At 52.9% G+C, this 20,769-nt stretch overlaps 1 protein-coding gene across 3 annotated transcripts in view; it reads left to right on the top strand.

The window, feature by feature from the left end:
* Positions 1-20,769, top strand: part of BOC (BOC cell adhesion associated, oncogene regulated) — an 84,724-nt gene that overhangs the window by 42,421 nt on the left and 21,534 nt on the right. For all 3 annotated transcript variants that reach the window (XM_075542525.1, XM_075542526.1, XM_075542524.1), the window contains exons 3-4: positions 4,822-4,993; positions 5,712-5,990. In XM_075542525.1, coding sequence (XP_075398640.1) covers positions 4,903-4,993; positions 5,712-5,990 — 370 coding nt within the window. In that variant the 5' untranslated portion in view covers positions 4,822-4,902. The remainder of the gene's footprint in view (positions 1-4,821; positions 4,994-5,711; positions 5,991-20,769) is intronic.

Genomic DNA, 20,769 nt, shown 5'->3' with positions numbered 1-20,769 from the left:
CCCTTTTGATCTCTCCTGGGAGAAAATACATAGAAAACAAGGTCTCCTTTTCTCATCCAAATAGAGGACCTGCTTCACACTGCCAAGAAAAACAACAGGCCTTACTGTTGCCTTCGCCCAACGTTCAAATTGCACCTTGTGCTTTTCACACTGGGGCAGTTACAATGCGATTAAATACTTCAGTGCAAGCCCCTCTTTAAAAGCCTTAAAGGGAACTTCTCAGAAACCTGCTCTCTTGGAATCATTGTGTCTTCAGACCAAACTCCTAAGGTAACTTGCTCAGGTGACTCAGTCTTCCCAGCTGCTATTTAGACCCATCACACTTAAGCAACCACCCAAACTAAAAACTCAACTCACTGCAAGCCAGTGGATTCCTACTCAGAACGACCCTGTAGGGCACCTAGAGGGTTCCTGAGACTATAACTCTTATTGGGAGTAGAAAGCACCATTGTTCTCCCATGGAGCCACTGGTGGTTTTTGAACTGCCAACCTTGTGGTTAGCAACATGTAACCCACTACCTCTCTTCCATTGACCAACAAGCCCTAATTCTTGCATTTTTAAAATCATAGTCCTGCTTTGTGAATTAGACCTCAAACCAAAACCTCACTGCCATCAAGTAAGTTCTGATTCATAGCAACCCTATAGGACAGAGTAGAATGGTCCTTATTAGTGTCTCAGACTGTAACCCTGTAGGGAAGAGAAAGTATTTTCTTTCTCCCAAACTGCTGACCTTTAGATAAGCAGCCTAACTGGTACACCAGGGATCCTCGAATTAGATGCACCAACCTCACCAATCACCATCCCCATTTTTTATGGCACGTGCCTGCAAGTCTGTTTGGGGGATGAATGAGTTAACTCCCTTCTCCCTCCTTGGATACCTATTTTGCTTTCTTCTTGGTTGCTTTTAAAAGCCGGGTAGTGGCTGGCTGAGCTAGGGGGATCTGTTTCCATTTGGAACTTTATAAATCACCGAGGGTGTAGCAGTAACTGAGATTGTCTGGCTAGGCCTCATTAAGCAGGAGGGGGTCTGGCCTGAATTTCCTCAGTAAAACCTTTGTCGACTTCACAACCCAAACACTTCTGTGGCCTCTCTGCTCAGATAAGAAACAGCTCTCCCTGCTTTGTCCTGCTTCGTGGCCGTTCATTAATTTGGATTATTTTCCACTCTCCCCCTCCCTTACTTTTGGGCAGGGAAGGAACCGAACCTGTGACTCTTGATTCGGACTCACGGGGATCAGAGTAGAGCCGTTCTCCACAGGGTTTACAATGGCTGGTTTTCCCAGCAGCAGATCGCCGCATCTTCTGATGGTGGACTGAAACCTTTGGGTGACCATTCGTACCACGTAGGGACCTAGGGAAGGAGCCAGGGGGTCAAGAATCTCCTTCCTTAGTTGGGTCAACGGGAGAATGTCACAGCAACGGAGCTCCCTACACCCCATCACTGGGAACGCATGTGTGTTCTCTGTGAATACATTTCAGTGGGAAGAAAAGTAAATGCAAGCATTAAAAACAAGAATGGGAAACATGGAGATGATGCCAAACACTTGTGATTGGATAATCATTTGCATATATTTAATGCACTTTTGTCTCCAGGAATCACTGTGCTAGACACCCTCGGTGTTCTACATCATCCTTATTCAAACTATGCTTGTTAAGCGCCTGTTATTGGGTACAGAGCCTGCTAGAAAAGATGCACAGAGCAGGATGACTTTGTCATTCAGAGCGCAGAGCTTTGGAATCGGCCCACCTTAAATTTCAATTCCATTTCCAATTCAGGGCCTACAGTTGTGCACCCATTTTTCTCACCTGTAAAATGAAGAGAGACCAGTCCCTGGAGAAGGACATCGTGTTTGGTTAAGTGGAGGGAGGGCAAAAAAAGAGGAAGGCCCTCAACGCGATGGATGGACCCAGCGACCACATCCATGGGCCCAGGCATAGGGACAAGTGTGAGGATGGAGCAAGGCCGTGCAGTGTTTCTTTCTGTCGGTGTACAGGGTGCTATGGGTCGGAGCCAGCTCGATGGCAACTAACGACATCAACTGAATCAGGGTAATATGAGGAGACTTCCAAAGATGAGTGGAGAAACAGAATGACAAGGGAATGGGAATTTTCCCACAGACTTTCTGGAGATCCTTGTAGTATCCATCTTGCAGAGTGGTGATACAGATGGAGAGAGAGACTGGATAGAGTTTAACTGGGTGCCTGTAGGTAGTTGCAGGCATTCTGGTGCCGCTCACATTGCTGTTCCATCGGAGCACAATTCTGCGCATCACACACAGGGTCGCTGTAGGCTGAAATCAACACAGTTGCACCTGGTAAATAACACAGCATTTTGACATACTAGGTCACCTGAGAAAGAGTAAAAGCTTTATCTGTAGACCCACAGGAAAGGATTGGAACTTGTCAGGAAAAAAACTTTTGAAAAGCCTTTTTAAAAAGAAACTCCTTTTCAAGACTCAGAAAACAAGGCAAAGCCAAGGGTGAGTGCAGAAGGGACAGGGCTCTTTTTAAATTTTATTTTTTATTGAATGATCATTTTATTGGGAGCTCTTGCAACTCATAACATCAATTGAATCAAGCACATTTGCACAATGTTGCCATCATTATTTTCTAAACATTTACTTTCTATTGGGCCCTTAGTATCAGTTCCTCTTCCCCCACCCCAACCCTCCTGACCCCTTGATAAATTATAAATTATTATTTTCATATCTTACACCGACCGCTGTCTCCTTTCCCCCTCGCTTTCTCTGTTGTTCGTCCCCCTGGCAGGGGCGGGAGGAGGGGATTATGTTTCGATCATTGTGATCGGTTCACCCTTCCTGGTGTCTGGTCTGATGGGTCCTCGTTCAGGTGATCACCAAGCACAGGGCTGAGGGGGTGCGGCCTCTCCCTAGCAGCCCAACCCAACCCACTGTGACCCTATAGGACTGAGTAGAACTGCTCCCTAGGGTCTCCAAGACAGCCCCACCCCCCCCCCACCCCCCGCATCTTTCTCCTGCAGAGTGGCTGGTGGGCTGGTGGAGAGAAAGCGGAGCACATCTGAGGCCCTTGCCACACAGAGCCAGATCAGATCCCTCTGGGGTAAATGCTTACGCCCTGCTCTTCCAGAAAGCTGTGCAGACAGAGGGCGGCCGAGGCTGGTGAGGGGTGCCCTGCCAACGTGCCCTGCTTTTTCTGTGGTAGCAACAAGTCTGCAAGAATTCCTTGTTAGGTAAATTGGTCTGGAAGAGCTAACATTCTTACTGCACATCACACTTTTGAAAATACCTGTCTAACTCCATGCACGTGGTTCAGGAGGATTCCTCCCACCCAGCACCACTCAGCCCGTGGGCTGCTGCCTAGTGTATGCCTTGAAGCTCGTGCTTCATGTCTCCCTGCCGAAGAAGATTGAATGCAGCAGCAACAGCCCAGTGGCCTTTGAGTCCATTCTAAATCATGGGGACCCCATGGATGTCAGAGGAGAACTGGGCTCCAGAGGGCTCAGGGGGTGGGACTGATTTTTCAGAAGCAGACTGCCAGGCCTTCCTTGCCAGGTGCTGGGAGTAGAGTCAAACCTGGCAGTTTGCAGCCGAGAAACTTCTCTGTTGGCACCACCCAGGGGACACCAGGGACACTGGCCCACCTTGCTCATTGGCCTAATGTTCTATACATACCACAGTGAAAAACTATTGCTAGAAGCGAGATCTTGGTATTTGGGCTGTCAAGGAAGTGTGTGTGTGTGTGTGTGTGTGTGTGTGTGTGTGTGTTGGTATATACATCTACCCCTACCTGCTATCAGCGATTCTTTTAAGGAGAGGGACGTAAGGAAATGATACTGTAGCAGGCAGTCAGAGGGTGGTCAGTGGGTGAGATGGGTCCCAGGTGGCTAGGAGGGTAAAGCACAACCCATGGCCCCCAAGGAAGCGTGTTCCGGGTCAGAGATGCATCCTGGGAGATCGTCAGGAGCACCGCTTTTGTAGGGAATGGCAAACAGAAACCCTAGCATCCAAGGGAGGAGGAAGAGGACATCAGCAAGTGAAGTTAACATAGGCTCTGCACTCCCCCCTGGTGAGGGATCTTGGCGGATGTGTGACTTGTCCCCGAGTTGGAGGTGGTGGACAGCTGAGAGGGGTGGGCTTGATTGCAGGCAGAAGAGAGACCGTTTACCACCATCTAAGTTACAGAGGTAGGCAGAGGAGAATCGAAGCAGAATGTCTTCCCTGACTCAATAACTTGGTCATTATTAATGCCCCGCCCAAAGGGTAATCCTATATGTCTTACACACATGAACGTGTGTCCCACAATAGTGGGCACACGGGTCCTTACAAGGAGTCCTGGTGGCGTCATAGGTTACACCTTGGGCTGCTCACCACAGGGTCAGCAGTTCGAAACCACCAGTTGTCCAGCGGGAGAAAGATGAGGCTCTCTACTCATGAAAAGTTCGACAGCCCTGGAAACTCACAGCGGCAGGTCTACCCTGTCCTGTAGGGTCACTATGAGTTGGCAGTGACTCGATGGCAGTGGGTCTGGTTTTGGAGTGTTCTTGGGGGAGGGGGCTGAAACCACCATCTAGTTCAAACAGGCACTCCTAAGCAGCCTCTCTTAGATGAGAAGTGGCCTGAGCGTGTCCTTCCTGCAGCTGTGCCAAGTCTGCATGTGGGCCCGGTGCCAGCACGTGCAATGGAAGCTGGGGTGGGAGACAAAGCCGGCCCATGCAGCTGCTGCAGGAGCATCTCAGGCATCCTGACGTCCTGACCATGACCATGACCATGACCCTCTGTCTCTCTCTCTCTCTCTCTCTCTCTCTCTCTCTCTCTCTCTCTCTCTCTCTCTCTCTGCAGGATTGCACAGGCCAACGGTGTCTCTTTGAGTGACCCGCGGTGGCTTATGGGACGTCGGCTGTGGGCCCTCTGTGGTACACCATGCTGCGTGGGGTGCTCCTGAGAGGAAAGAGGCCAGAGGTCACCCTCGCCTGCCTCCTCCTGGCCGCAGCGGGCTGCTTTGCAGACCTGAGTGAGTGCTTCCCGCCCCTTTGCTTAGCCTGGTCCTCTTGGAAGAACACCTGGTCCCTAATGTAAAATGGAAGCATTCGGGGTCTACAACAACTCTTTAAAAAGGCCTTTCCTCTGCTGTCCAGATTTCAAAGAGCTGTTCACTCCCCCTGGCCTCCGGGGGCATGTTCAAGAATACAAGATGAGAACTAATCACCACACGGAGCTATGCTAGTGAAGTGTGTGTGTGTGTGTGTGTGTGTGTGTGTGTGTGTGTGAGAGAGAGAGAGAGAGAGAGAGAGAGAGAGAGAGAGAGAGAGAGAGAGAGAGAGAGAGAGAGAGAGAGAGAGAGAGAGAGAGAGAAACACAGGTAGTGTCTGCCCTTCGCTGAAGCTTCTTCAGTGAGATAATGGTGGGCAGTTTCCATGCCGGTGATTCACACACACAGGCAAGCGTCAGGCGCCCCATTTTACAGGTAAGACACTGAGACTCAAGAGAGGCGAAAGGCACACTGCTCAGACTAGTGGCACTGGGCTTCCACTCCACAGCCCACCAAGCTCTTCCTCCCAAGCCAGGTGCCACCACTTGCTGGTTCCTGTTGAGGATGAGTGCAGCTGGAGCCCTGAGCTCAGAGGGAGGCACCAAGCGAATGACCAGCTCGCCCGGGGTCCTCAGCCCAGCCCTGGGGGTGCTGGTTTCCTGGGGGCGCCAGTTCATGGCTGCATCTCTTCCCCCTCCAGGTGAGGTCCCCCAGGTCACCGTGCAGCCGGCCTCCGCCGTGCAGAAGCTGGGCGGGGCGGTGCGCCTGGGCTGTGCGGTGGAGCCCCCGTGGATGGACATCACCTGGCGCCTGAACGGGCAGGAGCTGAACGGCTCAGCGGACGCACTAGGGGTGCTCATCACCCGAGAGCGCCTGGTCATCCCTGCCCTCAGCAACCGCACCGTGGGACGGTACCAGTGCGTGGCCCGGATGCCTGCGGGGGCCGTGGCCAGCGTGCCCGCCACGGTGACACTAGCCAGTGAGTCTCTGGGCAGCGCGCGACCTTGCTTCCTCTCTGCCCCTCTCGCTTCCCTACCATTCGTGCCCCCCACCATGACTAGTAAGAGGAGGGGTGTCGAGATGGCTCAAATATCAAATCAGAGGGCTGTGACTGCCCAACAATCCCCAGAAGATCTAATCATTAATCTTGGGGGAAGGGCCGTGGGATCTTCACTCCAAACCCGGGCAATACTTGGAATCCCCGCAGAGAGAGGCGCTGCCAGTGTGCTTGACATGGTTGAACTCCGGCTGTGGGGACCCCGAGCTGGGCCTGGTGGCTTAGACACCATTGGGCAGGGAGTGTGGGGGTGGCAGGAGACTGGAGGAAAGAGGGATTGTATCACCACAGCAGGAGCTGAGGTCAGAGCTCCGCTTGCTGCCATCCTCTAAACCACCAAGCCAAACCCATGCCCGACTCACGGGGCTTTGCGACTGAGAGCAGAGAGGTTTGAGCTTGTGGTCGGCAGCCGTGTGCTTAGTCCGCAGCGCCACCAGGGCTCCCTTTCTGCCACCATACCCCTGGGTTCCTTTTTGAGATTGTAATGCCGCTACAGGGAGTTTGGCATATGCAGACAATGCTGTCTCCCCGGAGACAGCCCTCCTCGCACAATACCACGATTGCTTTGGTGTCTTACCTCTCCCATCTTCATCCGTGTGTTTCTTCTGTGGTCCTGAGAACTCCCGAATGCTCAGGTTTGTTTGTTTGTTTGTTTGTTTGTTTTTCATTTCTCCCCCGGACATGGTGACCAGCGTTTCTCATGACCTGTGGCATCACAAATGACTTTTTCAAACTCGAGTGTAGGATGCGTGGCACACCAAGTCAAGTTCACCAAGGACGCTGGTCTTCAGAGGCCCCCCGGGTGCATGTCCTGGTGGCCCGGTGGCCAAGCACTCAGCTGAGAACTGTAGCCTCTTGGCCCCGCCCTGCCGGCTGCTCCTCTGGAGGGAAAGGTGGGGGCTGCTTCTGTAAAAGGCCAGCCTCGGGGACCCTGCCGAGCAGTTCTGGCCTGCCCATCAGGTCCTCCGGAGTCAGCATGGACTCCACCGTCATGGGTTTGGGCTGATCTCACCTGTTACCGTCACTCCAGCGGGTTCTCGTATGTCCTTCATGATTATGAATGGCCTTACCATCACGCGCCGGGCCTTACCATCACGCGCCGGGCCTTACCATCACGCGCCGGGTCTTACCATCACGCGCCGGGACTTACCATCACGCGCCGGGCCTTACCATCACGCGCCGAGCCTTACCCATATACGGGGTCACTTTCAAGTGATCACGCATGCTGTCGGGAACCCTGAGCACCACCTGTGCCTTCAAAAGGAAATGCTGCTTAGATAGGGGGGAGTTGGGGAGGGGGGGCTGTTGGCAGCAGGTTTTATCTGCAAATGGTCAGCACCACGGTGTGTTGTAGAGACTCCTTTCAAGAAACCCCCTAACCATTCATTAGGCCTAATCAAGAGCCGGTCTGGGGCTTCGCGGAAAGTAGGAGATAGATTCAGAAGCCCAGCTTCAGCTGCAAGGCGCATCTGCGTGAGGACAGACGCGGTTCATCGTGTTTGTTGAACAAAACAATTCCCTGGCCGCTGCTTTCTCGGGTGCTTGAGGAGCTGGGCAGTTGGCAATGAGGACAGAGGTGGGGGGGGGGGGCGGAGGTCGTTGCCCAGGGAGGCACCGGGCAAGAGGGGGCTTGTGCAGGAAAGTCCGGGCTGGGCTTGTTGGGGAAAGCCAAGAACTCTTGGCGGCGTCATTGAAAATCAGAATCAGAAGTGAAACCTCTGGGCCTGACAGAAAGGACAGGGCAGTACTGGAGAGAGGGAAGGAGGGGGGTTGGGGGGGAGCACTGGAGCGCTCACGGGGCTGCGTCTGGAGAAGAGGGAGCCATTTGGGGGCGTTGAAATGCAGCCTCCAGACCTGCAGGCAGCCGTTGGTGGTGGGAAGGTGGGAAGGCAGGAGAGACAGGCTGGAGAAGGGGTGCTGTCTTTGGGCTGATGCCACTGGGGTATTTGGCCCGCACTCAGCAGTCAGATGAAGTTTCTGGAAGCACATTCCTGAGCAGCAAGAATGGGGGCTGTGTGTGGCTGACTGGCTGATAGAGGGAGGCGAGCGGTAGAGCTGTGTCACTGAAGACACGCACGCACACACGCAGGGAAACACACTCCCACCAGGTCACTTAAGGCTTCCGTTTCCTGTGGCCTCCTCTCCATGCATGCCCTCCGATGTTTGTCCTGAGACAAAGCACTTGCTGTCTGGCCTATTTGGCAAGAGAACTTTCCTGATCAAGACCCCTTTTCACTCTTCAACCCAACCCTGGGTGTTAGGGGTTCCACTTGGAAGTCACCCCTGCCTGGTGACACTGGGTCTTCAGGAAAGATCAAGCCTGGACATTAAAAACCACATTGAAGAGCCCCTTCAGTGGGCCCGGCGCTGGATTCCAGGCTGTCCTTCCCGGGTGGAAACTAGTTATCCTCCTTCTGCTGTGGTTAAAAAAAATGTTTTTCATTTTCTATTGGATGCAAACCTTTCCCTTTGGGGGTCAGGATCTCTTGCTGCTCCACTTTAGTAGGTTTCATCCAATTCTTGCTTTCTGAAAGGCTTGTGGCTTTCATCTCCTCGCTTGTTCTTCCCATTGCCTCTCTTGCCGCAAGCTTTCCACCAAGGAGGCAGCCACTCCACGTGGCTCCAACGTACCCACACTGGGCTTCCAAGCCAACTGTGGGCACCGCTCACTGGACACCAAACTTTCTTCCTGGATCCTGGTTGTTCAACCCAGCATGGCAAGAACCACAGAACAGCCGGAAAGCTATTTTATAGCCCTTAGCTCTAACTAAGCAGCTACTCAAATAGACTCCTACTTGCTTCTGAAAGGAAGGAGCCCTGCTAACTGCAGGGTCAGCAGTTGGAAACCACCAGCTGCTCCAGTGGGGAAAGACGAGGCTCTCCACTGCCAAGAAGAGTTACGGTTGAGAAACCCACAGGGGCGGCTCTGGTTGTCCCATCGGGTCACTATGGGTGGGAATCAACTGGATGGGATTGGGTTTGTGATTTGGGTTTACATCTTAAAGGTGTCCTCGGTAGCGAGTGTAGTGGGTTGTGCCTGGTGAGGCCAAGCGCAAGGCCAGCAGTGGCCCATGGAAGAGAGATGATGCGATCTCTCGTGTAAAGATGTACAACCTGGAAGACCCTTGGGAGTCTTAAAGGGTCACTGTGAGTCAGAATGGACTCGATGGGAGTTGGTTTGGCTTGGGTTGCCTTCCGTTCTTTAATTATCCCCATTGCCCCATCATCCCTGGGTTCTCGTAGCAGTTGGAAATAAAGATGGGGTGTCCCTGGGCAGTTTTTCTCTCTCGGGGCATCTGGATCCTCAAGCTAATATGAAGACTGGGCATGGACTCCTGAACTAACCTCTCCGCCCACAGCAGAGATCAGAAGGTGAGGCAGCCCTGACACTGCCAGGGAAGAAAGGCATTCCCTTGGAAGACTGCCTTCAGGACTCTGCGACTTTGCTTAAAGGTGGGAAGGTCACCAGGGGCCCCGGGGACCCACTGTTACCATTTGACCCGAGAAGAGCCCCAGGGGTTTAGTGGGAAAAACAAGGATCCAACAAACGCTCGTGGGTGGAAGTCCTAGCCCTTGTCACTTAACTGAACTTTGGAGAAGTCACTTCCTGCCTCCGATTGCCAAAATTGTGAATGAGTATTCTAACACTCAGACCACTAGTCCCGTGGGTCTCTCTTTTTTTTCTTTGTTTCTTTCTTTTTTTCTTTCCTTTTCCCTCCCTCCCTCCCTCCCTCCCTCCCTCCCTCCCTCCCTTCCTTCCTTTCCTTGTTTTGTGGATTTTGAGGACTGAGTGCAACAAGATGTAACAGCACTCTTCTTGAGCATTCATTCATTCATTCATTCACTTGGTCAACAGACCTTTGTGGAACATCATGTGCCCTCAAAGGATGCTCGGCCTAAGTCTAACCATCCACCGCCCGACTCTGTTCAGGAGCATCCCTCAGGATGACGGTGCAAGGGTAGCGAAACTTCCAGGCTCCCACAAGTTGATTCTAAATCACGGCGACCTTGCCTGTGTCTGTGCTCCATTGGGTGTTCAGCGGCTGATATTTTGCGAGAAGATCACCAGGTCTTCCCTTCGAGAAGCCTCTGGGCGGACTCAAACTTCCAGCCTTTGGGTGAACGGCTGAGTGCATTCTCCCTTCTAGCCATAACCAGAGCCAAGGCTGACTGGCTTGTGAAGAGAATGCTTCCGTTTACACAAGGAGGCTCCAAAAGGTTCGGGGGGGGGGGGAGTTGGGGGGCGGAAGGCCATTCTCTTTTCCTTCCCTTTGTGCTATCCAGCCAGATTCCCAAGGTTGCCACAGTCAGCGCCGCCCGTGCCTGGTGTCACCACCCTGGGTGCTGTCAGTGCAGCCACTTTGACATCTGTCCATCCACTGTGGCCTCTGCCATTAGACACACTTCTGTTGTGGCTGGCAGGCTGGCCTGACTCTGGCTCTCAGCCTGGCACATGCTACGGACACAAGCCCTGCCTCCTTCTGCTCAGCTTTCCCTCCCGGGGATTCCCATCAGCCACCACGTGAAGGTCTTCGGGGCAGCTCTGACCCTGAACTTGAATGGGCCATGAGGAGCCCTGCAGCCCTTTCTCACCGAAACTATTTCTAATTTCCTTTAACCCCCTCGTCACCATCCACCCCAAATACATCATCTGATTGTGGGTGTTTCAGAACATGTCTCTTGGGGGGCAGAGGGGGGTGATTGAAACCAGAATCCCTGTGAATCCAGCTCCAAGAATCTGTAATGGTACCTTTAGACCTAAGTGTTTCCACATAGTTAGTGCGCTTATTTTTCCATAGCCTTTGTGGAGCCGTAAATCCCTTCCCGTCCCCTGGATCTGTTATCTGCAGACTTGCCAGGCCCTGTCCCACTGACCTAACAGAGTCTGTTGTCACCACCGCTCCCTGGGGACAAGGACAGCTCGCCCTCATCCCCGGCCTTTGCACAGGGAGGGTGTCAGGGTCTGCTGTGGCCACAGGCTGCTCAGAGACAACGCCGTGGATCCTGTGTGACAACCTCATCTCAAGCCTTCGTTTCTGAATCCTGAGCCTCCCTTCACCTTCGGCGTCCAGTTTATGTCAGACCTCTGGGTTGTGAAACTTAGGATGCTGTGTAATTTTTAGAATACATTTCGACAAGGCACCTCAAATCCTTTGTAGAAGAGACGGGGAGGCAAGATCCAGAGGAGAAATGAGCAGGCGGGCCATAGAGGACGAAGTAGGCGGATTGAAAGAACCCCTCGTCTGTTTCCAGCAGTCCCTGCAGTGATCTTCTCAGCATCTACGTTCTTAGCACAGTGGTGTTCAGTCTCTTCCGTTTCTCCCTTGGGACCGCGCCACCTAACAGTGCGTCCTAGCCCAAGGCTCACAAGGTCCACAGCCACCCATTCCCCAGCTCTGATGTCTGAGGCCGGTGCCTTGAAAACCCAAGCACATGATGAAACCTGCCCCCTGCCAGTCCTCTCCAGGGCTAGGGAACTGGAACAAAAACACGTTAACCATAAAGCAGATCAGACCAAATCCATGTTCTGGGAGAGATGAAAACTGATTTTAATGGGGATTCAGAGAGTAGTCATGATTCATTTCCATTCCTGGGGAGAGAGGAAGACTTAGGAGTTGAACCTCCAAGTCCTTCCTTCAGGCCCTCTCCTTGCTCAGGCCATTGGCAGCTGACTGAAGCGCTCGCAATGAGGGGACTGGGTGCCCTGGATGCTCGGGGGATGGTTCCGAAATCAAACAGTCAATGTCTCCTCGTCTCTTCTCCTCGCTCTTCTTTCTCTCCCTCCATCCCCCTTTCTCTCAGTGCTGTTCCCATCTCTTTTCCCATTAGGAATGCATGTTTTCTAATTCCACGCGGAAACCTTAGCATGTTTTTCCTAACATGGTGTCCCTGCCCCAGTCTGGTGCAGTCAGCCAACGGCCCCCTGACAAAACAAAGAGGTACCATTTGGTTCATACTGGGGGAAAAAAGTTGTGCAAGCCCCTTGCTTTGAGGAGTGAAGGGGCGACTGTGAGAACAGGAGTTGGGGGAGGAAAGAAAACACAGGTGGCTTCCTGAGCTGTCCCCAGAGGGGACGGGGTCTGCAGCTGTGAGTGCCAGCTGGCCTCGGGCCGGGAAAGAGGTCCACGGGGGAGATGCAGTTGAGAGAGGAGAACTTGTTTGGGCTTGACATGTAGCTGCTCGGCTCAACTTCGGATTTTAATAAATTTCATATAATAAATGATATATGTCGTATTCTGCTATTCAGGCAAGAAAAGGAGTGAAAGGCAGCTCAGTCACAAAGTGCCGAGCACCTTGAAGATCGAAAAATGCAAAACCAGTAAGGAATGTCTCACATAGCTTTAGACCAAAGTCTCATTCCTAGTCGAGTCTCCCGTGTGGCAACCCACATGCGCTGCAAAGTAGAACTGTGCTCCACGGGGTTTCGCTGGCTGTGACTTTTCAGAAGCGCATGACCAGCCCTTTCTTCCGAGGTACCGCTGCATGGTTTCAGATCCCGAACAGTCAGGTCATAATCCAACACTGAAGCATTCACTTCACCGACAGACCATTGTCTACTACTCGTTGGATTTCCAGAACTGTCCCTGATATTGTGGTGAAACCTCATAGTGACATTAGCAACCCATTGGCCTTTGGCTCCAGTGCCTAGACACGTGCCGTGGTGTAAACTCTGCTCTGGGCGCCTCAGTGACCAAGATTTACCGCAGACGTTCAGGGTCCTAATTTCATATTTGCCCAATCCATAAGATTGACCCGGTGCATCTTCTACCGAGAACACCCTGAAGTCTCTGAATGGAATCCCCCCAACTTCTGCCATGGTCTTGCTCTTTCTGCCTCCAGGGTACTCTCAGCCACACGCTGAAGCAAAGGCTTCAGCCTGCTCCCACAGCCGGACCACAGCGTGGGCCACGTAGCGTGGTCAGCAGGTACAAACCGTGCATGTAACGAGCCAAAGCGAATGCTGGAGAGTCTTTTGCAGGGAGAAAGGAAGAAAGAAAGCTGGCTTGAAATCACTGTGATACTTTACGACACCTGATGCAAGAGGGTTGGTTCATTTAAGAAGAGGTAAACCAAGGGACAAATGTGTGTGTGTGTGTGTGTGTGTGTGTGTGTGTGTGTGTGTGTGTCTGTCAGAGGTGGACTTAGGGATTTCTACTTTGAACCATTTTTGATATCTGGTAAGAAAGTTAGGAGCAAAAGCGCAGCAGATCTGCCCTCCAAATGGGACAAAGTGTCCACATCCAAGATAAATGTTGTTGTTGGTTTTTCCCCCCCCCCACTTGTTTTGTTATTTTCAATATAACTCAATGGAAAAAGAAGAAAGAACTTGCTGAGGCCAAAAATCCGCCCCCACCCCCCTCCACGGCCAATTTGGAGACTCACGCTTAATTTTGAAAGATGCTGGCCCACTTCCAGGCATCCAATTATGAACATTTGGTGACTCCAGGGTCACAACATGAAACTAGGCTGGCCTGATGCCGGCGGCCCATTGCTCGGCCCCGCCAACACCGCCACCATTGTGTCAACTCACGGTGCCTTCCCTGTGCTTTCGATTTGGTCACATCCACCTTGATTCTCTGTCCCCGTCCCTTGCCTTCCCCAGACAGGGCCACCTCCCTTGGACTAAGGAATCCCTTCTCAGTTCTCAAGACAGTCCCTTCTCTAGGGACCTGTTCGCGACCCCAAGCCTTCCCAATCTGGAGTTGGCTCTCCTCTTCAGCTTCCTTCACATCCTGAGCCTCCGTCCCTAGTCCTCCTCTCCCCTGGCACGATCGTCTCACCTGGAGGGCCGCCACTCCCTCACTCGACTCTGTGCCCACGGGATGTGACCGAGGGCCTGGCACCTAGGAGGTGTTTTGTGCACGGAATGCCCATGGGTGGTGACTCGGAGCCACCGCAGGGAACACTGTCAGGGGTTAGGTAGGTGGATGGGTCAGAAGCCACTGCCACCCCTGGGAGGAGTGGGCAGGAAAAATGGGACCCACCATGGGTCCATGACTCACTTCCGTAGATGCTGTCCCAGTCTCTCCCATCTGGAAGTCTGTTCACAAGGGGCCATGCCGAAGGAGTTCCTCCCTTCCTCTCCTCCCTCTCTTCCTGTGGAGCTGCCAGCGCTACCGACAGCAGTGCCAGCGTCCGGCGCGGCCAGACCACCCCGGGGCTCACATTCATGTTCCTAATGCGAAGTGTATAGTTTATATTCGGGGATCATAGAAATATGTGTGATGTGGGTTGCTGGCAAGCCATTCTTTTTTATCCCCCACCCCTTCTCTCTTTCTTCAGATTTTTTTTTCAAACCATTTCGTTCCTTCATCTCATCCAAAAGCAACTCCCCAGTTCTGCTGGCCAACCCCACCTCAGAGTAGCCCCAAAGCCGAATGCACCATCCGTGTTCACCTGGCTGCCAGACTCAGTGAGACATGGCTCCTTTCCTTGGCGAGTCATCCAGGATTAATCCCATTGCTCATTCTCTCGTTGGGTCTCTTTAGAACACATCTATTTTAATTGCTTCAAGCCAAGGCATTCCTGGAGAATTAGACCAGTTCACGGCAGATCATTCAACGACATTACAAAATAGGCTCTTTATTCTCCCTCCATCTTCTTCTCACACTCCTCCCTGGATGCCTCCTTTCCCCAGTGCCGTGCTGAGCCCCAGTTTCATCCCTCCCTTCTTGACTTGGATGTTCTGCCCTCATAGTCTCATCTCTTTCATCTCTTCCCCATCCTCCGCTTTCTCCCTTTGCAAAGCTGGGCACAATCCCTGCCTTAACTCAAAAGAGAAAGAGAAGGAGAGAAGAGAGGGAGGGAGGGAGGGAAGGAAAGAAGAGGGCGAGAGATGTAGGATTTAGCAACTGATGTATTTGGCATCTGCAAAGGTGTTTTTTGTTTCCCTCCATGGAAACCGTTTTTATTCAAATGAGACTGAGCTTGCCTTGCTTTCATCGAGTGGGTTTGAGAAATTTCACGTCATGTTTCATGGCTGTCAGGAGGCCGCTTTGGAGCCAAAAATGAGTGTTGCAGTTGGATAGCCAGGAAGAAATCCCATGGAGAACAAATGTGTTTATCCACTCTCCCGGCCTGCAAACGGGGGAAACTGGACCCGCTCTGCCAAAGGCCCTTCTTCCTACCCTCCTCTGGAGATCTCCGGGGCCCGGATGGGTGGGACGGGCAGGAATGCTGGTGGAGGTGGTGGGGGCTGTGTGTGGAGACAGGGCTCTCATGAGTTAGTATATCCTGCCTGGAGCGTTGCCTTCTTCTCTGAGATCAATTAGATGTCAAAACTCCTTGGGCTTAGGCACTCCACCCTCTTCATGTCGTCTGCAGGGCCTGGCTCTGAGACTGCATGATTCAGTGATGCCTGGAGGGGGGAGCCTGGGACCGTGCTGAGTGCTGACTACAGCATGTACGGGTTTTTCTCAGCACTGTGGGACACAGCTGGTTTGGCCCCAGTGGTCAGGGTGCCAGGTCCACAGGCTGGTAGCGGACTTAGTCACTCGCCAGCCTGCGTGGCTTCAGAGGGCCTTCCCGGTCCACAGTAAGCAGGGCCCACTCTCCAGGCGCCAGGCGCTGTGACCTCATGAAAGGTCATGTGACAGGTGACATCAGGCTCTAGCCTCTCCACTGCTCCTATGGTCTCCCGCATCCTTAGCAGATGATCCCTGTGGCTTTCCATTTGCAAAACTCTTTTGGAGGACTAGCCTTGGGGCAGTGCCAAGCCAGGGTGCCCTCAGGTGAAGTGGGGGTGTTGGAGAGAAGTGCTGTGATTCTTTGCCCGTCAGTGGTGCCCATGGGGGTACAAGAGAGCCCCTACACAACCAGAGGTCACATGGTGAGATGGTCCTGATACCTCTCCAAACTCAAGTCTGACTGAACAGCATTGAAAGCCAGGGCTGGGCTGCAGAAGGCCGTCGTTAACTTTGCTTCTCCTGCTGCTTCTCAAGAAGGAGATGAGGCAGAGGGAAGGCCCCGTGGGGTCAATGTGCACAGAGCTGCGTGCCTTTCCGTGCTAGCTCTGTAACGTTAGCCGGTGACCCAGTGGGCCACCGCAGGGACAAGCTGAGGCTCGGCAGCAGGCGAGTTGACGAATAGCATTATCAGCAGGTCCAGAAACCTGCCATGGCTACCAGGCTGCCGAGCCGCCCTGACAGCACTGCCAAGTCAGCCTAGTGGGATGCCCCTGCCGTCTGCTGGCGCCCCTCTGAGTCTCAGCAGATGTGTGCAGGCCTGTCCCCATGATGCCCGTCGGAGAGCATTAGGATTTCCTGTCCCTTCAAGACCTGGCCAGGCGTGAGAAACATCTGGATGGGGAGAAGGCCAAAGAGTTTTTTAAGTGTATTTTATTTTTTTTAATGATTTTTTTTCTTGTCTGACAATGAGTATATTCATAACAAAACATACTAGCCTGTTTTTTCCCCCCAAGCGTCCAGCTGAGCTCCTGCAGATTCGGGTGTCGGCAGCTGCGTGTGGTACCCAGTGGAAGGTGCCATCTTCCCCAGCATCTTGCTTACACACAGTCACTTTGATTGGCAGCCTAGAGGACTCGGAGAGAAAGAGGATCGGGTGAAGATCCCCTTGAAAGCGATGGTTAGGTTGGTGGAATATACGGGGTGTAACGTTGCCGGAAGTAGCTCAGGCCCTATCGCTGGAAGTTTCACAGAGGAATTCGGGTGGGTGAATAGCCCATGAAGCTTTGACAATGGTGTGTGATGAAAATGCCCAAATACACACACAGAAGAGTTTGATTGGATACGAAGCTTCACGGAACCTTTTTATTAATAAAGGAAGGCTTGATACTAGAAGATGATGAGAAAGAAGTTTAAACGAAGACCTTTCCCCCGCAAAAAAAAAATATGTTCAAATTGTAATTTTTTTATACCTCCATGTGCTTCTAGAAGGCCTTTAGCTGCCCTTGTCATTACTGTGGCCAAGAGGGTGTGTGCCCGGGGTCCTCTGGATCCATGAACAAATCTCTCTAATCTCTGCAACCCAGGAGTCCAGACAGCTGATGTATTAGACTATACGAGGGGGCTTCAAAAAGTTCGTGGAAAATGGAATGACAAGATAGTGAAGGTTTCCCACAAACTGCGTGACTCCTTCTCATACGTGGCCCCTTTCAAAATTGAGCTCTTGGCAGGAACAGGACGGGGTTCTTGTATGTGCCTCCAACTGCATGGGCCTTCTCGGTGATGACACAGAAGGTGGGAAAGCTCAGAAATGCACCGTACCCCCCCCCCCCCCTCAAAGAACAGGGCTCCTGACCTGCGAAGAGCTGAGAAGCAGCAAGCGTTGGCCTGTTGCTGGCATTTCATTAACTAACGTGGACAAGTTAATAAAGTAGCCGGAAGAATGCACAAAGAGAGGATGCAAAAAAAAAGGGGATGTGAGGGGAAGGTAAGAGGATTAAAGCTACAAAAACATTCCTTTAATGGGTTTCTCAAACACACCAGCCAACAGGCAAGGACAGGTGTCCTGCCAAGCCATTTCCCGTGAAACCTGATCCGTCATTCTGCGGGGAGCCCTGCTAACCTCCTTTGTAAGGAAGGCCCTTCCCTGAGTCCCAGGGAAGCCGGCCTGAGCCGCCCAGGGACACAGCCAGGAAAACGGCTTTGCAGACAAAAGGGCCTGGGAACAGCCCGGTTCCCTTCAGAAGCGGCCAACTAGCACTCCCCTCTGCGTCTGCCTGGCCTATGGCTGCCTAGGCTGGTATTGATCATGAAGCCTCCTTCCTGCCCCACAACCCTAGGGAAGGGGCTGCGCCGATTTTCAGATCCTTCATCTTTCATTACCCTGCCTTTGATCCCTTGGGGAAAATGCACATCTTGCTCCAAAATGGCTAAGTGGGAGTGTTTGTCCAGTGCAGCCACAGCTAAGGCTTAAGCTTAGGTGGCACTGGGAGAGGACATGGCCAAGGACCAAACTGCTGCTTACTCATTTTGGAGCCAGGAAGACTCGCCTGCCAGTCGGTCCCTGTGGGGAGCTGGACACCCAGCTGGGATACCCTTGGCCCTGCCCGCTCAGGCTGTTGTGCACATGTTGGCACGGGAACCGAGGGGCTGTCCAGCTGCAAGGTGACGGGTGCCCAGCTCGGTGCCTCCCCCACTACGCAGCCTTCTGTCTTAACCCAGGCAGTGGTCACAGGGTGCATGGGAGGCAGGAGGGGCTGAAGGGGCATGGCTGCTCTCTGTCCGTGGGTTGGTTGGCACAGGGGGTGCCTGGAACTGTGTGTGCTCAGTGTCTCGATAAGCCCTTAATTAGCAGCAGGGCGGGAGCCCGCGGTATTAGCAAGGAGCTGGCAGTCTGGTGCCAAATTCACTTCAGTGGCTCACATCTGTCTTGCCAAACGATCCGCTCTGGTTAAGGATGTTCTTGCCCGAGGCCAATTTCCTTAGAGTGATGCAAACAGAGAAGAAAGAAAAGAAAAGAAAAAAAAACCTTGGTGGAGTCGTTTGGGGGTTATTAGACCGTGGAAGAGGGGGCTTCTGAGTGTGGAATTTTCCGGATGCCCCCGAGCATTCTGTTTCTCACGGGGCCTCCTGAGATGGCAGGTTCAGTTCTCCAGCTGCCCTGGAGGAGGATTCGGGTCTCTGCGGCTGGTTTTCTAAGTGCACAGACTTCAAAAAGCAGCAGGACCAAGATTTAGCTAGATCGTGTCGAACACAGGCCATCCACTGCTCCGAGTACAGCCCGTCTTCTCTCTTGAGAGGAAAGCTCACGGCTCTCCTGACAGGTTCAATCCAGAAGTGGCTACCTAATTCATGAGGATCAGGCCCGGTGCAAAAGGCAACCGCAAGGTCCCTCCTTTGAAAATGAAGAATTTTAACACTGCGTGTCTACGCAGCTGACCTCTGGCCTTGCCCTCTGGACTATGTATTCATGCCACCAGGATTGAGAGAGAATTGCTCAGTCCTGAGTACTTCGCAGGGGATTCAGGGCAGTGGTGCACACACAGGATACCCACCAGGCTCAGGTAGCAGACACACCCAAAGCAAGATGATGGCATGATCACTGAAAAGCCCCAGATGTTCTGTGCCCCGCCAAAGGCAGGAGAATTCGCACCTTGACCAAAGGGCATTGCCTGTATAGACTCAATAAGAGCTGGGGCCGAGTAAGAAGAGGGAAGTGAATCTGGTGGTATGTCATCAATTTAGTCACACTGCTCTGTGACTAGCAGAGGTTTCTTATTATTCTTATTCAGTATTAGGCCTTGGAACCCAAGGCCTATTCAGCCAGGGCAAATTCAGCCAGGGCATTTGAGCTCATGACTGTCGCTGTGAGGTGCTTTCCAGTTGCTTTTGACTCAGAGCAACCCTGCGTGTGCAAAACACAACCCAACACGTCCCCGTCCTGTATCATCCTCAGTTTTTGTTGTATGTAAGTCCATCGCCGTAGCCACAGCGCCAGCCACCTGTCTGGAGGTCTTTGGGCTTCTCATTGACCCCCGACTTTACCAAGCATGATGTCCAGTTCTGAGGACTGGTCCCTCCTGATAGCATCTCCAAAGCAAGCTCGTTGAAGGCGCATGTTGGCTACTCCTCTTCCAAGATGGATTCCTCTGGCACTCCCTGGCACATTCGGCACTTCACCAGCACCATAATCCAAATGCATCACTTCTCTCCTGATCTTCCTTATTCACTGTCTGGCTTTCACGTGCACAGGAGCCGACTGAAATACCACGGTGTGGGCCACGTGCAAGTTCATATATCCTGCCTTGTGGGGCCCTACTTCCAAGAAATCCCTTCATCTATTCAACACTTGCCAGCTGTCTGCTAAGGACTAGGCCCTGCATTGGGGTCAAGATCCACAATTAAGAGTTTGGCCTGGCCCTATCCCCAAAGAGCTCACGGTCTAGTGCTATACCCAAGAGCTAAAGCTAACCCTTCAGAAAGACGAAGGAATGATCCCCTCCTCACTCAGCTTGATGAAGGGCTTCTGAAACAGGAGGGTCTCCACTGCGGGCAGTAGTTGGGTTGGGGGAACTAGCTCTTGTCTTCGGTGAGACACCTGATTGGCGCCTGCCCCTCTGGCCTTCACTGGGTCTCCCGTCGTGGGAACAGCAACACGCAGGCAGGCAGAGTCCTGCAGTGGGGTTGCCGTGAGCTCTGAGGGTATCCAGTTCTCGGGAGCAGAGTTTGGGGCGGCCAAACTTCAGAGAGGGTGCCTCCAGAGCTTTTACACTCTCTCTATGAAGAGAGAGAGTTTTCATCTCTCTTACCTTGTTCTCCCTTAGTTGTATTTCTCCTCGTCAGTTTGGCCATGAGCCTGAAGACCGAAGTTGGCATGCGGTGTGATTGAGCAAGTGGCCTGTCTTGTTCAGCAAGATCGGGGACTTGGCACACACAGAGGGCTCTGTTATCTGGACCAGTGGAGTCACTGGGAAACACCCCGCTCTCTTTCGAGATGGAGCTCCACCTCCCCCAGTGTGGGCCCCACGCACCCGGTCACCAAGCTGAGGGGGCGCCAGTCCTGGCAGAGACAGTTTCTGGGAGCCCTGGCTTCCCCACAGTCCAGTGCATGGAGCTCCCCAGGGGGCTTCCTCTTGGCCTGGGAGAGCGGCCTTTCCTCAGAAAACTCTCAGAGCACCCTGAGGGAGCCCTGGGCAACCACTGGCTTGGCCATGGCCTGAGTGCTGCCTCTCCGGGACAGGAAGATCCCGCCTTCTGGACGGACTCTCAGACCTGGCCCTTTCCACTGTGTGTGTCTT

The sequence above is a fragment of the Tenrec ecaudatus genome, chromosome 2 (assembly GCF_050624435.1).
Source record: "Tenrec ecaudatus isolate mTenEca1 chromosome 2, mTenEca1.hap1, whole genome shotgun sequence".
NCBI lineage: Eukaryota > Metazoa > Chordata > Mammalia > Afrosoricida > Tenrecidae > Tenrec > Tenrec ecaudatus.
The sequence above is the reverse complement of the archived record's forward strand: the minus strand, read 5'-3'. Positions and strand labels throughout refer to the sequence as shown.